General features: G+C 36.5%; 1 protein-coding gene across 1 annotated transcript in view; it reads left to right on the top strand.

Annotated features, from left to right (window-relative positions):
- The window catches only part of CRIM1 (cysteine rich transmembrane BMP regulator 1), a 175377-nt gene that overhangs the window by 128581 nt on the left and 24520 nt on the right, over positions 1–22276 (top strand). The window contains exons 8-9 of the mRNA XM_064708779.1: positions 9392–9520; positions 21074–21230. Of these exons, the coding sequence (XP_064564849.1) occupies positions 9392–9520; positions 21074–21230 (286 nt within the window). The remainder of the gene's footprint in view (positions 1–9391; positions 9521–21073; positions 21231–22276) is intronic.

Genomic DNA, 22276 nt, shown 5'->3' with positions numbered 1-22276 from the left:
GAAAAGAGATTTGCTCAGGAAATTGCTTGCATAACTGAAAGCAGTAATGGTATTTCACGTGTAGTGTTCAGTGTTCATGCAAGTGATGGCTGTAGCTTACCAATACAGAGCCCGACACATACCTGGGGTCCTGGGGGGCGAGGGTGTTTGGGGTCTTTTTAACTACACTTCAAAGTCATCAAAACCCTTTTGGCAAGACATCTTGATACAACATATCCACTTGAATCAGTTCTTTCCAGTTACCTGACACACTAAAGCCCATGGTCTTAATAATAAAATCCCAATGTATGAGGCAAGGGACTGGGTACTTTGAGGTGGCTGTTTCCATAGGGAGAGAGGCACAAAGCCTTTGCACAGAAAAGGCATGAAATTGGAGACAAAGGCATATTGAGACGTGATAGTGTGGAGGGGAAGACTTTCCTTTATCCTTGGCCTATCCCCAAACTTAAGCTCTTCAGTTTACACAGCTTTTCAGGGCATGCACCTCCTTTCTCTGGTGACAGCTGGGAAAAGAAGGCCCATTCCCTTCTGTGGATCCAGCACAAACAGTTAGTTAGTTTTCAGCTCCTGATGGATGCTTCTATATAGCTTCTATAGCTCCTGTAATGATATTGGCCCTCTGGGATTTGACTTTGTTTATTTAATCTATTGTCTGTTTATCTGTTTAGTTTGTTTTCTCTTTAAATATCTCTTCATTAAGAGCCAAGGCTTAGGCAATCATACTGGCCTTCTGTGCTTTCCCCATGGTTTTAGAGCCAATGGCTTATTTTTGCAGCACAAGGAAGGGATCACATTTCTTCAGATTAAAACAGACAGCTAGGTAGAGGGGAGAAAGGGGCTTTTCAAGCGCCATAAGGGACTGCAAAATTTTTATATATGCTCACACTTCTTTTGGCTCAGGCCAGCCCTTCATGGGGACTGGTCAGGGTTCCTGTTCCATTGCAGCTAACCAGATCCATTGGCAGTCAGCTAAATTGGCAGTTAGTACTGCTGCTTACTGCTTCCTTCTTGCTGGGCCAACAACTTTGCTTTCTAAGTAACATTACTGTGGTTTAAATAGCAATTCCATTTTTAACAAATTTTACAAAAAAGAGAGAATATACCATATGAATATATAATAGCATGGGAATAATACTAAAGAAGCTACAGTGATAGAAAAAACTGTTACCTTTGGGCCATCTGCAGACAGACATCTGCAAATTGGAATAATAGCTGTGTTCACAGGAAGTAAATATTGGTTAGGAAAGTATGATTTTATTTTCTTTTTAACAAGATAATAAATACAAGCATTCAGCACTGGCATTGGTGCCAAAAATGGCCTTTAGGGAGGTCTGTGGTTGCTTCTATTCCCTTGGATCTCTCAGAGGCTCAGGCTATTCACAGAGAAAGCTGATACACAGTAATTGGTTATCTCACAGCATGTCCTTCTGCAAGAGAGCCCTCAGGTACAAGTGGCTGGGTGCCAGCATAAGCTGTGAATGAGAAATTAAGTGTTAAACAAAATCCCCTCAGAGGATTTTCATGAATAAGACCCACAGTACTTTGCTGTCATTATGGCTGACACTTTATCTTCACAAAAAGAAATTAACATTTTCATCAATAAAGGAATCCAAACTCTAGCTGAGATGTAATTCAGTTCAGTTCCTTTAGCGTGTCTAGCACTTCATTAAGTAAAAACAGGCAGCAGAGTCCAGTGAAAAGAAATTTGATTCATTCAGGATGAAGTCAGTGGTAGAGAGCAGTGTTCACTGACACGGGGTGTGGGCCCAGAGTCCTCCTTAGAGCATGAAATGTAAGTAATTGTTCAGCAGCAGTGCTGGAGCTCCCAACCAGCCCTTTCATCAAAGTCAATTAGGGGATGCAAACGCCACGCTGCAGAGAATTGGGCTTCTCTTTGCCAGATCATGATTTAGTACAGTGGTTCTAGAGAAGGCAGCTGAGCCTGTGGAACCACTGGATGATGAAACCAAACTGGCCAGGGCAAGCCAGTGAAATTCAGGAAGACTTTACGAGTATGGAATAATGTTTTCATGGTTTTCAGTGATTCATTGTTGAATTCAGTGAAGACTGCTGAAAGGATAAATAACCAGAGAATCCTAATTAATATGTGTCAGAGGATGTCTCACTTATGGAGAACCTCATGGATCCTCCTCATTTTTTTTCAGCACCAATGGTTTTCATAGATTTGCCTCGGATGTATGCTAATTTAGTGTTTATCTTCACCTATTAAAAATAAGTGAATGGCCTTCTTAATGTATTTTAACAGTTCTTGATAGACTTAATTGATTCTGCTTCAACAATGTGGTTGTTTCTGTGTCATTCCACTGAAAATTGTCAAGAAAAGTTCTTATCAACATTAAAATTCATTTGGCATGCCTGTTAAACCAAAAACTTCTAGAATTGATTATTACAGACAAAAGGTTTTAACTTCACATTTTGAGAGTAGAAAGTATGTATTTTGATTGCATCACTGCAGAAAAAGACATGTATGTATACCCCCAGCTTCTTTACTCTGCAGCAATAAATAGTCTTTGATTATAATAGTTACTTTCAAAGAAAAAGATACATATTTAGTACTTGCAGGTTGGCAGCATGAATAACATTTGAGACAAAAGGCTGCCAAACTGAACTATGTGTTTAGAGGTATCAATGAATGTATTTTCAGAGTTACTTATGACATTAGAAAATTGTATCACCTAAGTCCTTGCATACATTTATAAATTGTTATGTGATGCTGAATTGTTGAACCCTGATAGCCGACACAGCTTAAATCTGGGAAAAAATTTCCTGTGAGGCATTAGGTATTTCAAACCCAGGAAGGAAATTCTTTAGCGCAGGACTCAGGACTGATATTTTTCATGTAATGAATTGGAGGGGCGGGGAGGGCTGGAATGCGAACTATGAGGATGGAAAACATTTAGTCACTCTTGGAATGATATGAATGTTTTTACAGGAAGCTTAAGTAAACACACATGCTGCTGCTTAGTAGGCTGCAGTTAACTTTTTTGGACAGTAGACAAAATTTAAACAAGTATGCAGACTTGAATGAAAGGCTGTTGAGCAGCACACCCTTCAGGCCCAGTTTTGAGCCAGTTATCACTTAAAACAGTAGGTAAAAAGTTAGACTACAGTTTATTTGGTTTTTTTTTTTATTTTAATGGTAAATGCTTGAATGCACTGATTTTTAATTTCTTTGAGTCATTTGATACTGGTTTCATAGGAACAAAACATCTTACTTCTTTTAAAGGTGCTGTCTGTGTTATGAATTACTACAGAAGAGGGAGCTATTTCACTTTCCCCAAACATGGGCATGTTCTTTATTATTCATGCTGGAGATCTTTCTCCTTATTTAAAACATGATTTTTGGATTTTTCTCCCAGAAGAGGTTTTCATTTTATGAAAACAAAAGAGATGTTGGTCATCCTAGAATCCTATTCTGTTGCACTTACTCAAAAGAAATGTTGTGCAGCGGAAGAAGCTTACTTCCCTACTTACAACCAACTTTGTAAAATCATGGAGTAGCTATTTCCCTCACATGATATAACAGAAAGCATGAAACAAAACCTTTCTGCAGTTAAAATATTGCATTCCAAATGAAACAAAGAAAAGAGATTGTTTTTCATGTAATATTAATAATAAAAATACCTTGCCGAGAGGTAAAGCCTGCATAATGTATTAACTTAAAGGAGAACAGAAAAATGAGACTGATTAAAGCTGGTTGTGGCTGTTACTAAATAATTCTTAACAGAGAATTGCTCTTACAAACACTTGGAAGAAATTTTGCTTCCTGAATAAAAAAGCTAGTTTTTAAGTCATGAAGTAGATTCAGAGAGATAGTGTTAGGCAAACATGTACTTATTTTGCAAAAAGCAGGTAATCAGTACTTGGCAAAAGCATACAGAAATCATCAGAAATTGAAATATTTGTCTTCTGATTTCAGTTCCTTGATTAGGATTCATCAAGGATATTGCTGCTTTAACTGGTAGTGTCCTGAGTTTCTATGAAAGTGAAATTCATGGAGTCATGCTAGTTGGAAAGGACCAACTAGCATGACTCCATGAGATTTTTCTAGTTCTATGTCCTTCTTAAAGCAGATCCTGTGACAGAAGGATGTCAAGGCCTTGTCCCAGTTAAATTTTGAGTATTTTGAAGGATGGAGATCACACAAGTCTCCATGACCATGTCATAGTCTGATGATCCATGTGGTTTAAAAGAAAGATCAAAACAGCTTTTATCAAGCTGTCATTTCCCATTTCATGTTTGTGTTTGTTGCCTCTCATCCTAGCTCGGAGCCACCTCCAAGATTAGCCAGGCCTTGTCATCGTTGTACCCTGGGGTTAAGGAGTGGCAGAGAGCAGTGGGACGCCCCCTGACCCTCCTTCCCCAGGCTGAGCACGCCCTGCTTTGTCTCTCAGCCTGTGCTCATGTGCCACCTCTCCAGCCCTGGCCAGCTCAGTGGCCCTGTCATGCACTTGCTCAGGCCTGTCCGTGTTTCTCCTCTACCGAGAGCCCAAAGGTGCCCGCTGCTCCAGCTGTAGGCTTCCAGGTGCTGAATGGAGGGAAACCATCACCTCCTTGTACCTGCAGGCTCTGCTTCTGCCAGTGCAGGTCCCTCTTGTCCTTCACACAAACCAAAACTGAACTCCTGGTTCTCTCATAATACATTTGGCTTTGCAGAAGGGTAGTTAAATCTCTCTTTGCTTTCTGATACAAACTCTATGGCTACAGTTCAGATTTTGAACTAAGAATATGATAGGAAGATAGTATCATTTTTCATTCTGGGTCCACACTTAAGTATGCTATTTAGTTAGTTAGTTGTCTTTTGTATAATTTATATAATTGCATTTTTTTAACAGTAGAAGTTAACAAGATTGCAATACATTTTAAATTGTTCCTGTTTTTTTTCTTTATTTTTATTTGTTTTCTAAGGTTTTAGCAGTCAATGGTATATTTCAGTTTTCATTATCTTCCTTGTTTTAAAAATAATTTATCAAATTGTGTATATAATAAATTGTGTAATCAAAGTGTGTATATTATAAATTGTGTAATCCTGAGAAACAAATTTTCCCTGCTTCCACTGAAACATGGGTGCACCAATTTCTCTCCATATCTGAATACTTGAGGAGTATCTTAGTACCTCAGTATAGCAAATTTAGGGCTCAGTACTAGACCAAATTGACCATCCTTTGTTCTTGTGCATGTATTTATAGTAGTTCACATTGTTAACAGAAGAAAATATCTGTTCTTTGTACTGCAAGCTGTGTCACAGCACTCAGGAGAAGTGGGAGGTCTCAGAAATCAAAGAAAGAGGGATGTAGGGATTGTTTTTGCTCATATTACAGAAGTATTCTACATGGAAAAATGCAGTGAAAATACTATTCTATCTTGATACCACAATCTTTTTTTTTTTTTTTGACAACCAGTTTTTGTGTTGGTATGGTTAATATAGGTCCTTAAGGACAAAGTTAGCTCCAGACATTACTTGAATGCCACCCTTTTTTTATCATAAATGCAGTTTGATTTCAAGCTGGAATGAGGAGCTTCAGGGTTTGATCACATATTGTAGTATTTTTCAGTGGAGTAGTTAGACTGAAGGTCCACCAACAGCTGAAATATCTGTTGTAGATTTTAAACTTTTTTTTAAATAAATGGTGTTGTAAATACTTAATTCTAATATTTTTATCAACCTCACAGCAAGCAAATTAATAATCTGCACCAGATTATTAAAATTCTCAGCAGAGAAAGTATCAGAGAGGATATATGGGATCATGGTGTTCTAATAGGAATCTGCCTTTAAATATAAGCGCTTGGCATCAGCAAAATCTGTGCTCCATTAAATAATCCATTGTTTTCATCCAGACTCTCTTCAAACCCCCTCTCTTTCTTTCCTTCTCTCTTTCTTTCTATGGTATATTGCATTGTTGGTAAAGCACACAGGCAGAAACAGCACCCGTTTTTCCCACCCATTGTCTGTGCATTTGTGCATTGGATCTTTCTTCAGCCCTTTCTACCCAGAGCAGCAGTGAAAGCCCAGTTCAGATCGTGTGGTGGTACATGCTTTTTCAAGCTTAGCTACTGCTTGCCTATTCAAATAGCCAGAAGTCTGGTAGAGCAGATCTGGCTTTATTTGTTGAGTCTTGTCTAGTGAAGTGAAAAGGCCTGATTTTTTTTTTTTTCCTGGCTGCATTTTTGCACATGTGGGGGTAGGGAATGAAATTATTTCTTTTGTCCTCTGTTTGCAGCTCATTGAGAAGCAGGCATGCATATAAAATTACTGTATCTCAGGGCTTACCTTTAGGGAGAGAAGGGAAAAAGAAACAGATTTGTAAGCTTGATTGGAAACACTGAGGATGCTGAAAGCTGGCCCAAAAGTGGAAGGCAACAGAATAATAAAATACAATGAAGAGAGGACGAACAAAAACTTTTCAAATTAATATAACAACAGTTTAATTTAATCCTTTATAAGAAATACCATATTATTTCATGTATCAAAGACACAAAAATTGTGTCTGTGTGTCTAAGACAAAGAAGCATCAAAATACAGATGTTGCATTGCGGAAAGTCACCAAAATAGATAGATAGATAGATAGATAGATAGATAGACAGATAGATAGACAGACAGACAGATAGATAGATGGAAAGAGAGAAAGAAGGAAAGAAAGAAAGAAAGAGAAAGAATAAATGAATGAATTATGGATGGTTTCCTTAGATATTAAGCTACACCTGCAATTACAGGGAAGTTATTTTGAGGAGTAGACTTTAATGATAGGAAGTGAAACACAGTCCTCTTTCTCTCTAGCTTTAGTTTACACCCAAGTGGATCAATGAATACTAACTAACCTGCATCTCAACTTTCAGTAAGGCTTTTTTGCTTTTTTTATCGACATGTTTTACCTCGCATCTGCAGTCAGATGGTAAAGCTGCAGTCTCCTTCAGTTCCCTGGCTGGTGTCAGTGAACTTTTCTCTGGGCAGCAGTAATGATTCATATGATTTGTACTGGTTTTAGCTACCTGTGAGTACAAGATTCCTGTGCCCTCTTTGTCATTTGAAGTGTAAGGTTTGTGGGGGCTGACCAGTGACCTGACTGGAGCTTCAGGGTAGCTCTTGCATTCTGGCCTTCTGCATGTTTAGGATATTTTGGGTAGAGAATGGAGCAGTGCTAAAAATCAGTTTGGTTGCAGAACTAGTTTATATACTCAGAGGCCTAAAATAATCAGGATTAATTAATGGAATTTATCATGTTATTGGTGTATATTGATATATAGCAATATGCACATGATTCCTAAACTAAAGGCTTGATGAAGTTGCAAATGTTAAGTATTAGACATGAATGTGATTTAGTCAGATACTTTATTAAATTAATTTGAAAAGAACTACAAAGCCTTCATTTAGACTAAAAGAGCTTTCGCTTGAAAATCTATGGATTTTGAAACAGTTTGCTCATTATGACTGTTCTTCTACACTACACATGCAAACTCAGAGCTGTGAAATGAAGAATTGATGGAAACCAATCCTTTGATCTCCAAGCTTGTTATTTATATTAAATCCCTACCAAAAAAAAAAAGAAAAAAAAAAGAAAAAAGAAAAAAATAAGAAGATAATTGAGGGATCTAGAGAGACATGTTGCCAATGTTGCCATTATGTAACTTCCAGTTTGTGCATGAACAAAGTTGTTGGCACTGTTCTATATATTTTAAAATGTATTGCTACTTTTCTAATAGAAATTATACAAGCAAGAGAATTTGAGTGTTACTCAGCAAGTGCATAATCTGAACCATGACCTCTGAGATAAGTTTGAAGTTATCTAACTTAATTGTAGTGTCTTTAATGCAGTTTTTTCATTCCAAACTCTAGTTAGCCGACCTAATTTTAAAAGGATTAAAAACGTTCATTGCCTGCATAAACTGTTGTGCTGGGAAGAGCAAGTCTGGAGAGAAGCTATGAAAGCTGAAAATTGTGAAAGACAATGAAAGCATAAAAGTTTATTCTTGTAATAGGATAATTTTCAGTTGACTGGAAGGCATGGGTGCAAAAGCTGTGTGCTGGAATGTAGCCAGTATGCACAGGAATCAGTATTTTGTTTAAGAGTGCATACTTCTAGCAAGTTAATCTGCATTGAATAATATTTTACCCTTACTCTGAAAGTAAAGACTAGCTGCCTATAGGTAAAAGTGGCAACATCTGTGGTCTGAGGATGAAAGCTGGCAATACCGGGCCACCTCCACTCCATATAATTTTTCCATATTTTCACAATTTATCACTTTAGGTATGGAAGGCTTTTTAAATTTAATTTTGTATAAATCTTCATTTTTTGAGATAGAGAAGAAGCGTACACTTAAACACTTGAAGCACTGAAATGGAAGCTCACAGTTCTTTAAATCATGCCAATTTTTGTTTCCTGAATATTTTGTATAACGTTAATAATGCTTATAACTGTGAACTCATTGGTTCTTCAGTACCTGAGTTCTATGAAAAGCACAAGAAAGACAAAATTAGTCTCAGAGAGCAAAAAGTTGTTCAAGAAAAGATAGGTATTGCTTTCCTCCTGAATCCTGCTTTATGATGGTCATTTTGAGGTTTCTTGTTATCTTCGTAAGTGTCTGGAGTTTGGTTTATTCTAACAACTTTCTATACTACAGCATGTTATTATTTCTGTCTACCCTATGTATCAAAACAAATTTCATGCTCCAGCATATTTAAATGGTGTCAATATTATACTGTGGATAAATAACTTACAGTCAACAATGATCTCCTCAACCTCAGAAAGCATAATCTGGCACTGCAAAGTATACTGTAAAAAGTAATGTTTTCGATAAATAACCATGATAAATGCTCTCCAGAGGTCTTTCACATGCAGTGCATCTTACATTCCCTTTTGGTATTCAGAGTCTCTTCTGCTGTAAATTTCAGCAGAGGTGATGTTATTCACATGGAGAACGATTTGACTTCTGAGTTACATGTTTGATGTGCAGCTTGGTAGTATCAATCAATTCAGCTTCAGAGAAACTCTGCTCAGTTTCTAAAGCAAAAAAATCTGCATGAAATTTTGATTAAACACTTCTGGAGAAATGTGGGCAAAATAAATATTTTGCATTTAGTTTGAAACTGCATGAGCAGGAAAGTGATTTCATTGTGAACAAAAAACAAAAAGCGGTAATCCTTTTCTGTTTAGATACTTCAAAAATTTTCTGCAGCTTCATGCTGGTTTTGTTGACTGTACATTTGAAACAAAGTCCATTTATCGATTTTTTTCTGAATTACCCAGAATATAATCAGAAACAAAAGTAATTAAAATTACTCACTTTACTGTTTTGTTGTGTATGGATTTTTGTGAACTCAATTAAAATATTCAAGAATCTCAAATTTATGTGGTTTTTTTCTTATCCGCAGAGCCAACGTATATCACAATAGGTCCGCCCACCTGTGAGGCTTTGGTGAACTGCACTTTGACAGAAAAAGACTGTATCTATAGCTTCAAACTGGACCAAAATGGTTGTCGCATTTGTCAGTGCAAAACTAGTGAGTATGCAGAAATGTGGTAGCTTCTACCTTTTATACCAAATTGTATGTGAAAATGGTAGTAGGTTGGTTTTTTTCCATTCATAATGTTGGTTATATGTTGTGTCGGTACGTGTGTGCTTTATAGTTGTTCATCTCTAAAGAATTGGTTCCTGATTTCTGATGTTGCTTTCTTGCTTAAAATGTGTTTTGAGGAAAATGTACAGTGCTTGACTTTTGAGGTAAAAAATTAACAGCTGGCTAGAAAAGGTAGTAATTTGGGACCTAATATTCATATAGACTTTGAGAAGTCTTATGAGAATTCCTCATTTCATTTTCCTCTGTTTACAGAATTTTAAGAGAATCTAGGTTTCTGCAATTCAAAAAATCCTATTGTCAAACAGCCTATTTTCAACTTAGGTTTTTTTGTCAAAATTTAGATTTTGAGGATAAACGTTTGAAAATTATATGCTTGCGAGTGGGTGTTTTGTATATATGCAAGTGTATCCATATTTATGTTTATTTCTATAACATATTCCTATAATTATTTATATGCATATGTAATATTTTAGTTAGCATTTTTGCAGGCTTTAACATCTATTTCTTCCCAAAGGAAAAACACTGTGTCTTGTGAGAACTTTGTGTGTATCAAGAAAAACGTTTTGTCTCTATGTGTTTCCTTGAGACTTCAGTGTTTACAGGTGAAATATAAATCAGTATCCAGGTTGGCTTTTGGAATTGGCCAACAAAGGACCCCTGTGGAGTATTAGTCTCAGCTGCAGGATGCATCACTGTGGCTGCCAACCCAAACTAGGAGCTCTTTGTAATGTTATTGTAGTTTTTCAGCTTTCTTGCAGCCTCTAAGGCTTCCACAACCAAAGTATTAGTCTGTTTCTCTTCTTTTAGTTTGTCCTTTCATTCTCAGCCACTTTGTAAGCCAATATGACTATTGTAGAGGTCCCAGGTAGAAATGGTCAAAATAAAACTCTTAAGCAGTACAAACGAAAAAGTTTTAGGAATGGATTGGTGTTGGAGAGGACATCCTAACAAAAATAAATATATGGCAAGCCATAACAATATAATGGCAAATAAGAAATAATACCTTTGGAAGGGTATTCATGGAAGGATGACTTTCCTTAGGTTACATCCAAGCTATCGCATACTTGCCTTACTTCATTCTTCCTAAGGAAAACATTAGAAACATTAAGGTCTGCTTTTAATGTTGTAATTTGATTTTCCTTCTCCTTCTGTTATTATTAAATTAATTGGGGAGTTTAACCCAAACAAGAAGATGGACATTCATGACAAGTTTCATCATCTGTGCCTGTGTGTGCAGTCCTTCCTCCAGTTTGGCGCGCTGGAGACACACCACCACTCCAAAGGATGATTTCTTCTGTCCTAGGTCACCAGACTGCATATGGACACAAACCACATCTCAGGATGTTCTTGATTAGAGTACTTCTGATTAAATAGTGCAAAAGAACCTATCAGGGGAATTTTTCTCTTGCTAGACTTGCTTGAAATTTTCTTCATTTTACCGTAGCAAATTGTCTGAAGCAAAGTTAATAGTATCATTTATCATCTCTTTTTTTCAGTTAAATAATGTGACTAGTAGATTGCTTAAAAATCTCAGTCATTTAGAAAGAGGAAACCTTTATTTTCTAAGGAAGGGAAGAAAAATAACAGCTTGGAAATCTTCATCATTTGGTAGTTATGAATCAAAATGAGAGAAATTGAATTTTTCTGTCAAGTAATGTCAGTTGCTTGCAAGGCCCTCCTCTGGACAAAAGAGGGTGTGAGAAATGAGAAGAGAGGAGTCTTAGGTCAGATATGCTGAAAATGTACTGTGCTAGCTCTCTGTGTTTTGAGATCCTGTGTACTTTATTGTCCAAACCCATTCAGCTGCATCTTGGTTCTCTTAAGGACATCAGAACATGTCTTTTCTTTAGCTCGTGTAGACTCATGTGGAGTTTTGGGAACGTCATTGTCCTTATACTGCATCCATTTGCTTTTTGCTGGTCTAAGCTGCTCAACGGACTCAAATTTAACTGCCTCAGGAAGGAAGCCCCCATGCCCACACTAACATTTGAAGTCATCATATCCTAATTCTATTAATCTATTTCCAATAAAGTTTAATTCTTTGTTAATTTATCTTTAGATAGCTCTGCTGAAGGTTTGGTATACTTCAGTTATTTCAGCCAAAATAAAAGCAAAATGGTAAAGTGGAAGAACATAGTGAGGGTGTAATTTGTTCTTATTACCTGCATTTGCATTCATGTTACCAGAAATAAGTACAACAGGTTTATTTGGAGTGATTATATAAGTACAGTATAATGAAATTTGTTTGGTGCTTCATTGTAATTTAGTTTTAAGCCTAACCCACCTCATTCAAGCCAGCTACAGAATGAGAACGAAGAGAAGCAAATCAAAACATTTCTAGAATATTATTTTAATAGAAGTAGTTTACTTTGTCTTTTATCCTTCTTTTCATTTCTGCAGTGAATGCAAAAACATGCTGTAGCAACACGCAGTGAAAACATACATGCTGTAAAGTAAAATAAAACAGTTTTTAAAAGTAGCAGAGCCAGATCATAGTTGTAAGAGAAGGGAGGAAAAAAAATCACTGAGCAGAGCATAGACTTATATGGGAAGAAAGTTCAGGAAGTACACATGGAACCACAAATGATGAGGGAGAAAGAATGATCATATTGACCAGAAGCACCTAGAAGCCAAAGCAGCACTACATAGCAATAAAAGGTAAAAACTAAAATCCAGAACCTAGGAGGAACTGCTGCAGAATACCAAGAATAAAAGTAAAACAAGTAGGACAAACAGGAAAGGCATTACCAAAAAAAAAAAGAAAAAAAATGTAGTGTGCAGCAATTGCTCTTGTGCTTGCAGTGTCTGGGCCTTTACATTCATTGGGAGAACTGGGGTGGAATGAAGTCTTTAGGAAGACAAATCCATTCGGAGGAGCCCTTGTGGAAGACCAGTGGTCGTCTGTTTGAGAGGCAGGACTCCTCTTGCCCCAGTGAAGACTAATGGCAGGATTAATAATGCTTGCTGATTGAAGGAATGTAGGATTTAAATCTGATTGGTAGTTGTGCTGCACACAAAGTCATTCTTCAGCAACCATCTGCACTGCGGGCCTTGTCTGTTCCCTGGATTAGTTTCATGGAAAAAAAACCCTTTAAAATCTCTCCTGTGACTAAGACTAGTATTTTACTCCAACTGAATTGAACATGTAGAGTATCTTCAGGACATAACTGTGAGCATGTATGAGTTTAATTTTTTTTTAGCATTTCTAATCTTACTGAAATTGAATTAGAGTGTCGCTGTTAATTTTAAAAATTGTTTGCATAATTTAGAAGGCTTATCTTTGTGGTTCCAAGATGCAACTGTCATCCAGTTTCATTAATTATAGACTCCTTATGGAGAGATGCAACTGGAGAAGGCTGAGATGAGTCATTATAATGCATCACTTTTCACTTTGTGTCATGGTCTCTTTTGTCTGTCAAAGCAAGTCATGCAATCACTATTCAAAAAAAAGAAATCTTTGTATATTATGTGTTTGCACAGTCCCCTCAACATGAAACCACCTTCTCCCCAAAACACATCCTATGGATACACACAGAAATAACTTTGGAAGTCTTGGTACCTTTTCCTTTAATGAGAACAGCACTTTTTCTACCATGGAGTTAAAAGGAGACATTATCATTCAGTCTATACTAGCGCACACCAGAACCATGGTCCTCAATATTCTGGCAAGTCACACCATCTCCCTTTGTAGCTGATGAAGCAGAGTGAAATTCCAGCATGGACTTTGGGCTTGGCAATGTGGGTCTTTATTTAGTTGCATAGGTATTCAAAAGCAGGATTGATAGGTTTGAGAAAACTTAGGTAGGTTCATGTACAGGCGGTCTGTAAATAGCAACAGTTAAGGCTCTGAAGAAGCATAGGGACTGATGACGGGAAAATGCCTAAGAAAACTTTGTAGGGACTGCAGCAAGAGAACACATCTCAATTCCTCATTTTGTGTGTTAGTTCTTCAATAGAGTTCCAACCTTTCAATCTTATAGCCAAAATTTGAATATTTCATTCCTGTATTTCTGTATGTTGTCCATACTGAGAGATGTGTGTTCTCAACACTTAAATTCTCTCAGTGTTAATTTTTCCTATTTAAATAAACTTATTTTGTGTTCATTTCTATGTCAAACTAAGGTCAGATAGTAATTGCATATTAATAATACAAAATGTACTTCAGACAATGCAAAATTCCTGGAAATAGTAGAGTCAAATATTAATTGGGTAACACTTTTCTGTTTTAGTAGCAATTGTCTTCCAGTGTTACTTTCATTTCACAACAAATTCCATGGAAAATAAAAGTTATAAAATAAAAATCCAGGTAATCTTTCTTAGTGCTAAGGAGAGCACATATTAGATTTTTGAGTACTTCTGTAAGAGAGAAAAAGGATGTCTTATCTTTCTGCAGTGATGTAAAAGGGAATAGCTGTTACAGGCAAGACTTCAGTTAAGGAAATACAACCCCAGAAAAATTAAGATGAAGCACGTTTCCTAAAAATTTAAGGCTCAGATCAGGAAAAAAAAGTACATGTTCTTGTAGAACAAAAGTCATAACTCTAAGCACACGTGCAAGATAGTGGAAGTGCTCCCTGAAGACAATGGAATCATGATGAACAACTCATGCCAAATAAATATTATCTATATTGTCACTAGAATGAGTCTTTGGCAGGATTTCTGAAGATTACAATATACTGGAGTTAGTGCTTACAATATATCTAGTGCAACAGAAGCAGATAAGAATTTCACCTGGCTTGCCTTGTGAAAAAAAGAAAGAAAATCAGCGTGCTTGAAGCTTGATCATTATACAGCAATTCCACCTTTGAGATGGCACTGCTACAATTTCATTTTCATGAATTCATGTGTTGTATGCGAATCCTAGATTTGTTTAGAGCACATATCCAAGTGGTTAATTTGCCTCAATGGACTCACAAGATGATTTATTTAAACAGGGTTTTCTAGCATCACAGCGCCCAGTCCCTTCATTTTTTTTCCAGCTTTTGTGAATCATGATTTAAGTCTAACAAAAGGAGGGAGGGTTAGTGTGGATCTGTGGAGGCAATATATTCAGAGAATTCCAGTTACTGTTAAGTAACCTAGTTTTCTCCTTCATAAATTTGCCTCCCCAGATCCCCACCCCCGAAGATTAAGCAGCTGTAGCAATCCACACCGAGAGGACGGCTGAGGAGTGCTTAATTGTAAAGGTACTGTGAAACAGTTCTCCTGGTATGATCTGTCCTCAGCAGCAAGAAAATAATACTGGTGAAGGTATGTAGCTAGCTTTGTGTAGCCATGCTACAAATTTGTAAAAATGGACACCAGCCTAAGCCAAGATGAAATACTGACATAATTCTTGTCATGTATCTATTAATATTCTCCAGCAGTTGTTTTTTTCATCTGTGAACTACAGGACTGAAACTAAAAGTATTTCAACAAAGAATGCATTTTCAAAACTCTGTAGAGTAAGATGATTTTCAGTCCTTATGATACAAATATCAGTGTGTCCATATGTAAAATAATATTTTGGAAAAACATAAATATCCCAGTTTAAGAACCTAGAGCTTTTTAAATACCATATATATGCTAGAAAAAAGAATTATTTTTTTTAAAGAGCTGGAATTACAATCAATCTATTAGAAATTCAAGCAGAAGACCCTTTTTAGAGTTAACATGCAATTCATGGAATTGAATTCTATTTACTTTTTAGAGGTTTTTTTGGACAGTATTTTATAACACTCCAAATATTCATAGGTTCATGTGAGGTAGGGATGTGAGCACTCTGAAATCAGGAATAAATCATGCATACAGTGGTTTGAGTTTAGGACAAAGACCTGTGATTCCTGTTGTACTACATTGCCCCTGAGATGCCATACCTGAGTAGGTGGGGTTGTGTTGTATCTGAAATATTCCACTGCTAAGTTAATTCTACCAAATGCAGGCATTGCTAACATATCATGAGACAGGATGTTTTTGTTGTCCTGTTTGCATGGTGGCACCTCTTCTGTAGTGGGATACATCAGTGTGTCAGCTGCTCTTAGATGCTGATTTTTGAACATGCTTTTCTTTCCTTCAGCAGCCAATTTTACTCAGTTTTACAGATATTGGACAACCTTTTAAAACTAGAGTTGATGTTTGTGTTGAGAATAAGATACTTACTGGAAAGAGTCTTAAAACACCAGATAGTTTGTGTGCAGAATGCTTGCCATATCTTGGTAATCATCAGTTCTCAAGGCTTTTTTTCTACAGTGTTGTCCCATCCTCCATATCGCAAAGATATTCCTCTTAAACTGTGTAATGCTCTTCTGAAACTCTCAGTATCTGTTTTATTATAGTCTGCATGTGTGAAAGGGTTTGTAAGGGTGTAGAGAAGATGGGAAAAGAAATCATTACATTTAGAAGGAGTTTGTGGACAGTGGTGATTAGGCTTAAATACCTCACCAATGGGGTTTTTTTGGAAGATAATTCATCTTCAGCTGTTCTTTCTGCTTGAATTTGTCCAACAGCATCACATTGAATTGATCCAAATGAATCCAATAATTTGAAATTCCCATATGCAGGTTGGCATATAATGTGCTTAATTGTATCAAACTACAGAACAAAGTATTTGCTAGTACTGCAGTCTTTAGAGGACTCAAAGTCTGTAAGCAATAGCTTTTGCCAGTGTGGTGAGGACTAGTGAAGACTGTGAACTACCAGCTGGACCTGTTGGTAACTGGCTTTGCTGCTGCTTTTGCAGTCGTGGTTGCATGTGGCAGAGAAAACTGCGTGATCTTGTGGTGTGGGTGGGATTCACTGCTATAAGTACTCAGTGCTTGTTAGTCCTCAAGTATTAGTTCTAAGCAGAAGTTCTATTAAACAACAGCATTGGTTCAGGACAAACAACCTTTCCATGTTTAGTGTTTTAGCCTTCTACTGTACTTGATTCTCTCAGCATTTTATGTGATATTTCAGCTAATGTCACATTCAAAAGCTAAGTATTTGTTGTAAAAATACAGTTTTTTGACCCTGAGGCATTGAGGAACACTTTCATCTTTTCTTAAAGTCATAGCTCATCAGTATCATTCTGGAATCATCCAATATCCTCCATCTGAACTCTGAGCTTGTCATGCAAATTGTTTTCTGGTTCATGTTTTATAAGAAAAATTAATGAACATGTTTCTACTCACCATGTGAAACTCTACTCTCAATCCAGATATTTTCCTAAGCAACACAATGACAGATGTTTTCCCTTAAATTATTTTCCTGTTCATCATTTTGTTTCTGTTTTAGTCTTCTACTTCCTATCTAACTATCAATTTAGTTCCCTGTGTGATGTCACTGTAACTAATCAGTCAAAAAATCCAAAAAAATAGCTTATACTTTGTGTTTAAAAGCTTAATCCCATTCTGTTAGAGTTGCAGTGACCTGCAAGTCCATAATGCAGTTCTGTCAAACTCAGAATGGTAGTTTTCTTCTGCATTAGCTTTTAAAATGTTTGCTATATCCTCATTGCAGCCTGTCTGATTGCCCTGGTACACTTTTGAAGCAATTATTAGATCAGGTAGGACTGGATATTTTCTCTGCAAATACATTCACGATTTGGGATTCAGTTTCCTCATGAAATTTATCTAAGCAGAGGTGCAAAACATCCTCAAACAAATACTCTCCTAACATTTTGTCATAATAGATTCCTCAGTTCATTGCAGTTGACTTTCATGAACTAGTGAACTAGTTCTCCTTGTTTCTTAGTGTCACTTGAAATGCAAAACCTTAGCAAAAATTCTAGTTTTACTTATCTTTTCATAATGAATTAGTCATTCTTTTAGTAGTGATAAATTTAAAGCAATAGCTAAGGCTATAGAAAATTTTTAGGATGACAGTTGTATACATATGAATATTTAGGTTTGCAATCTTTTTCTCTTCTTTCTTTCTCTGATAACTATGCTTTGCTTTGTGACATTGGTGATTCACTTAATTTTCTGGAAAAAATACCTGGCTTAAAATGCTGGACTGTGCTTTTCATCAGGCCTGTGCAGTGGACATAAACTCTGTACCAGATGGTACTTCATTTAGAGACTGCCTGCTGTTGTCATGTTTTTTTAATAGGAGACATTTAGAAAATTAGATGTAAATTCAGAAAGCAGACCAGAATTCACAGCCTTAGTTTCATGACACTACATTTCTTCATAGAGATTTTTTTTCAAAACTATTTAAAATCTATTTCCACAGTTTGTACTGTCATACTATCAGAAATTTAAGTGCAATAACATGTTAATTTCAGTAAAGAGCATCTTAGCAGAATTTATTTTCAGCATCTTATTTGAAAGACTGTGAGCAGAGGTCTGTGGAGATTATTCTGATCACCTCATACATAACATTGGCATAACACTAGAAAGTTTATACATTAACAGTTGTCTGCACTGACTTCAGCAAAGATTCCCTTTACGCTTGACATAGTCAGACTTTTGATGATTTCTCATGTGCTGTTTGTCTGTTCCTGGGAGGCAATGGTGATTATTAGTACCCACCTCAAGGCTCTGAACTGTTTTTCTTTCTCGGCCACTTACAAAGTGAAAATTCTTTTGAGGATAACTCACTATGTAAAGGATTAAGCAAGGAGGATATTGCTTCGAGACTGGATCTCCTAGTTAGTATGTCAGCTGACTATTTGAGTTTTAAGTATATTTAACATCCTAAGCTACTTGGGATGAGACACTCGGGATGTCTTCCTGCTTTGTAGCACTGCCCTTAGACACCCTGAGCCTTTTAATAAAGTATATTAACTTTACATGTAACAAACTTCTTTTTTGTGTATGAAAAGCAGTTTCACTAGCCAAATCAGAGCAGAATAGAAGACTGAAAACAAAGTATTTGGCTGTGGGACTCTGAGTCATTGTTCTTTTGCCATCTTCTATAACTTCATGGTCAAACTTGGATGCTATATTTTGATAGCTCTCCTTAACAGATAATCTGGATACAAATAAGATAAAGAAATGTGCCAAGTAAAAAAAAAGTTCTTCTTTTTTTTTTTTTTTAGATTTTTTAAACTTGCTGTTTCCAACTTTTCATTTTACTTTTTTAAGATACCTATTTATTTCTCCCATGCCTTTGCATGTGTACCTTTTTTCTTCACCTGTCTTCATGATCCTACTGTTCATAGACATCCATGTAAACGTTTCATTTCCCTGACAAAGTATGCTTCAGAAAAGGAATGGTTCTGCTCACTTCAACCTGTGCATTTCCAGGTTATTCTCTGCTTAGATTAGGTCTGAGCATCTGCAGGAGATGGTCATAACTTACATCATATCAAAAGTCATAACTGGACTTAATTCTTTTTAGAGGTATCCTTCCATCCTATCCCATCCTATCCCATCCTATCGTTCTCCATACATTCTTTATAAAGTTCAAGCCTAGCTTTAAAAATTATGACTACCCTTTGAAGTCTTGCATAATGAAAAATTTAGTTAATTTTATTATCACTGTGTGTTGCTAGGGAATAATCCTGTACAAACATCCCAGTATAAAAGCTCATAAATGAAAGACAAATTCTCATTATTTTAACTTGCTTCAAAAAGTCTTTGTATTACACATAACTCACTCTTTACCAGAGAATAATATCAAAGTTTCCTCTGCATTATGATGTTTTAAAATCAGCATTAGTGGCTGCATATTAAAAAGATTAGTATTCTTTGTAGATCAGCCTGACTTAATCCTCCAGAAATGTGTAGAACTTCATGTAGATCTTTGTGTATGTGTTTCTCTCTAAAGCAAGAACCTAAAACAAGGGCTACAGTTGCTGTGCAAAGGTTAGATCTGCCCAAGAGTAAAAGCTTAAATCTTGTGGTATTGATTCTCTGCTTCCAGACACAATCTCTAGAGGTTATGAAAGGATCTGGCATTTTTTTTCTGTATTCTGAATGGCAAAAGCAACCCCAAACTTGCACACCCTTTTTGCTTCAGACACCAAATTTGCATAAAAGGGGAGAGGTGAGAGCCATGACCCTGATTGTATTCATCCTATTTAAACTGAGCTCTGTTGTTTGGAATAAGGAGACTCTTATGATGTATTGCACTGGCATACCCAAATTCCACCTCGGAAATAGGCAGTGGATTTGCTGGTTTTTCCTGAGGTTTTGGTCTCATTCTGACACAGTAAGGAACAAATGCCTTCTTTACCAAGTGAGCATTAACTTGGTGGAATAGATAAGGAAACACTTGACTTAGCCACATCTGGTTAAGTCAATATTTTGGAATCTTAAATACAACATTACAAAAACAGAAGGAGAAGCATTTAAGTAAAGCAAGATTCCTTCTGTAGTTTTCCTTCAGTAAATTGCCATTTTAGAGAATAAGTCAGTATTAATAATTGATCTCCTCTTTAAAAAAACCATGTCCCCAAATGTTCATCCCCTGAAGGAAAGCGGTCTTCGGGTCTCAAATGAGGAGCACATCTGGAAGAATAATCTTCAGCTGACCTCTGTCCAGCCAATACTCCATAGTGGTGTGGAAGTTCCAGCTAGAGATCAACCATCCTTTAAATATCACTCTTGAAGTCAGGCCATCATATTCTTCTATTGAAGAATCTTAATTATATTTCTTAATTATATTCCCTCTTTTTCTATTTTGATCTCACTTTGGCTATTGTAATAATGGGCATTTCTTTCCCTTGTGTCTGCATCCTTAGTGTAAAAAACCCCATAATTCTCTGTTTCCTCTCCCTCTGCAATTAATAAAAGAACATTGTATCTCACAATATGTTAAGAGAGGTCTTTCTGGCATTTCTTCTTTCAAGAAAAGCAAAAAGAAACTTATCAATCTCAAAATAGTAAATTGCAGTGAGGGATATAATGACCTTTATTTATCTCTGTACTAGAAAAATTGAGATGCCAACAATTCAACATCTTCCTTATGCCACCACAAAGGCGGAAAACTTGGTATTGGATTTCAAGAAACAGATCTTTTAGTCTAGCATCTCTAAACTTCAATCACATCTTAGGGTATTGCAGTTATATTTTTAAAAAGCAGATCTTAATCAAGTTGACAGCAAACAGCATAAAAAATAAAAGTTTTTAATATATCCACCCTTTCAGTACTTATTTTAAATAAGTAGAAGATAAATAAAGATTATCTATATTGAATAAAAGCCTACTAAACCCACATAATGTGTGGCTATTATATGTTATTTTAGATGTGTTATTAAAAGCCAATGGAGAGACGGATGTTGGACTCCTTTGGTTGTGCATCTGTTCATAAAACCACGTTAGTTTGTGGTACTAGGTGGTACTCCCCAAGCTGCTGACAGGAGCTGAAGAATCCTGTAGTGTCTGCTCACACAGTTTGGGTTGTTACTGGAGAATTCTGTCAAATATTTTAAAAACAGGAGAGTCTGAAGGTAAGGCCTGGCAGTATTAAGAAAGTGACAAAGTGAAAGGGAGCAGAAGGTGTAGTGTGCTGAGGGCGTGTTTGTATTAGCAGTGTTCATGTTGTGATGAGCTGTGTGATGTGTCCTTGCAGGGGAGGAGCTGTGCACCGGCCTCATTTCGGGCTGTTCCTTGGATTGCTCCTTCGGCTTCCAGACTGACGCCCACAACTGTGAGATCTGTCAGTGCCGGCCGCGGCCCAAGAAGTGCAAACCCATTGTATGTGACAAGTACTGTCCCTTTGGATACTTGTACGTATTCTCATCCCGAAAGCACGCTTCATGCAACCCCCGTCTGCGGGAAATACGCAAAAGTCCAGGCGTATCCACTTGGCTTTGCTTGGGGCACAGCAGGGGGAAGTAGGAAAATAGAAATGGCGTTACGGATGTGGGAGTGCAGTGTTCTTCAAAATGGATTTTGATCAACCATTTAGAAACAGAAGCTCAAAAAACAGCAGATTATAAAAGGAAAGTAGTGTTAAATTTTGTTGAAGGATTTGACAAACAAGATAAGAAAGCTACTTACAAGTAATATTTCTTACATGTAGCATTTTGAAATTCTTTTGGCATGTTTTGAGGAACTTCTATTTTATAGCCCATTTATTTTATTCAAATTATTATCTAATATTTCGAGTTTCTTTTAATCTTGATATGACAGCAGACTAGTTTTAGTAAGACACTTTTGGTAATTGCAGGATTTGTGATGAATAGTACTATATCTTATCTACATTTTTGTAAATGCATTCAAAATCTGTATTTGTGGTAGACTTCTTTTTCCATAAAAGTAAATATTTGAGGTTGTGAAACAGGTGATGAAAACAGAGGTTTTTGTCACAGAAGTTTCTTAGTAATTAGTTTTGGTGGTATCTCTATATATTTTACCAGTAAATTGAATTTTGTATGGGTTCATTCCATGTTACTGCCTGCTTCTCACAATAGTTTAATTTCCACCTCATGACAGCAGATCTTCGGATAACATTCAGTTTTAGAGTTCTTTTTGGCCCTTGTTCATAAATGTTGCTGGCTTTTTAATAGCCATTTTTACTGTGGTGTGTCTTCTTAGTACACTGAATAGTAAATGAGAGAGGAAAGCAAAGGATTTTAAATTAAGGAGTCAATAAAATTATCATCAGGCATGTTGACTTCAGAACTGGCTGAGACTTACTGTCAGTTTTGCAAGTGAGAGAAAGTAGAACCAGAGGGAAGTTACAGAAAAGGAATCCTGTAAAGAGCAGTAATTTTATTCTTTATGTATCATGAGTTTAATACATTGACCTACAGAGAATAATTACAATTCA

This window comes from Zonotrichia leucophrys, chromosome 3 (genome assembly GCF_028769735.1).
Source record: "Zonotrichia leucophrys gambelii isolate GWCS_2022_RI chromosome 3, RI_Zleu_2.0, whole genome shotgun sequence".
Lineage (NCBI taxonomy): Eukaryota > Metazoa > Chordata > Aves > Passeriformes > Passerellidae > Zonotrichia > Zonotrichia leucophrys.
This window is presented reverse-complemented; position numbering and strand designations above follow the sequence as displayed.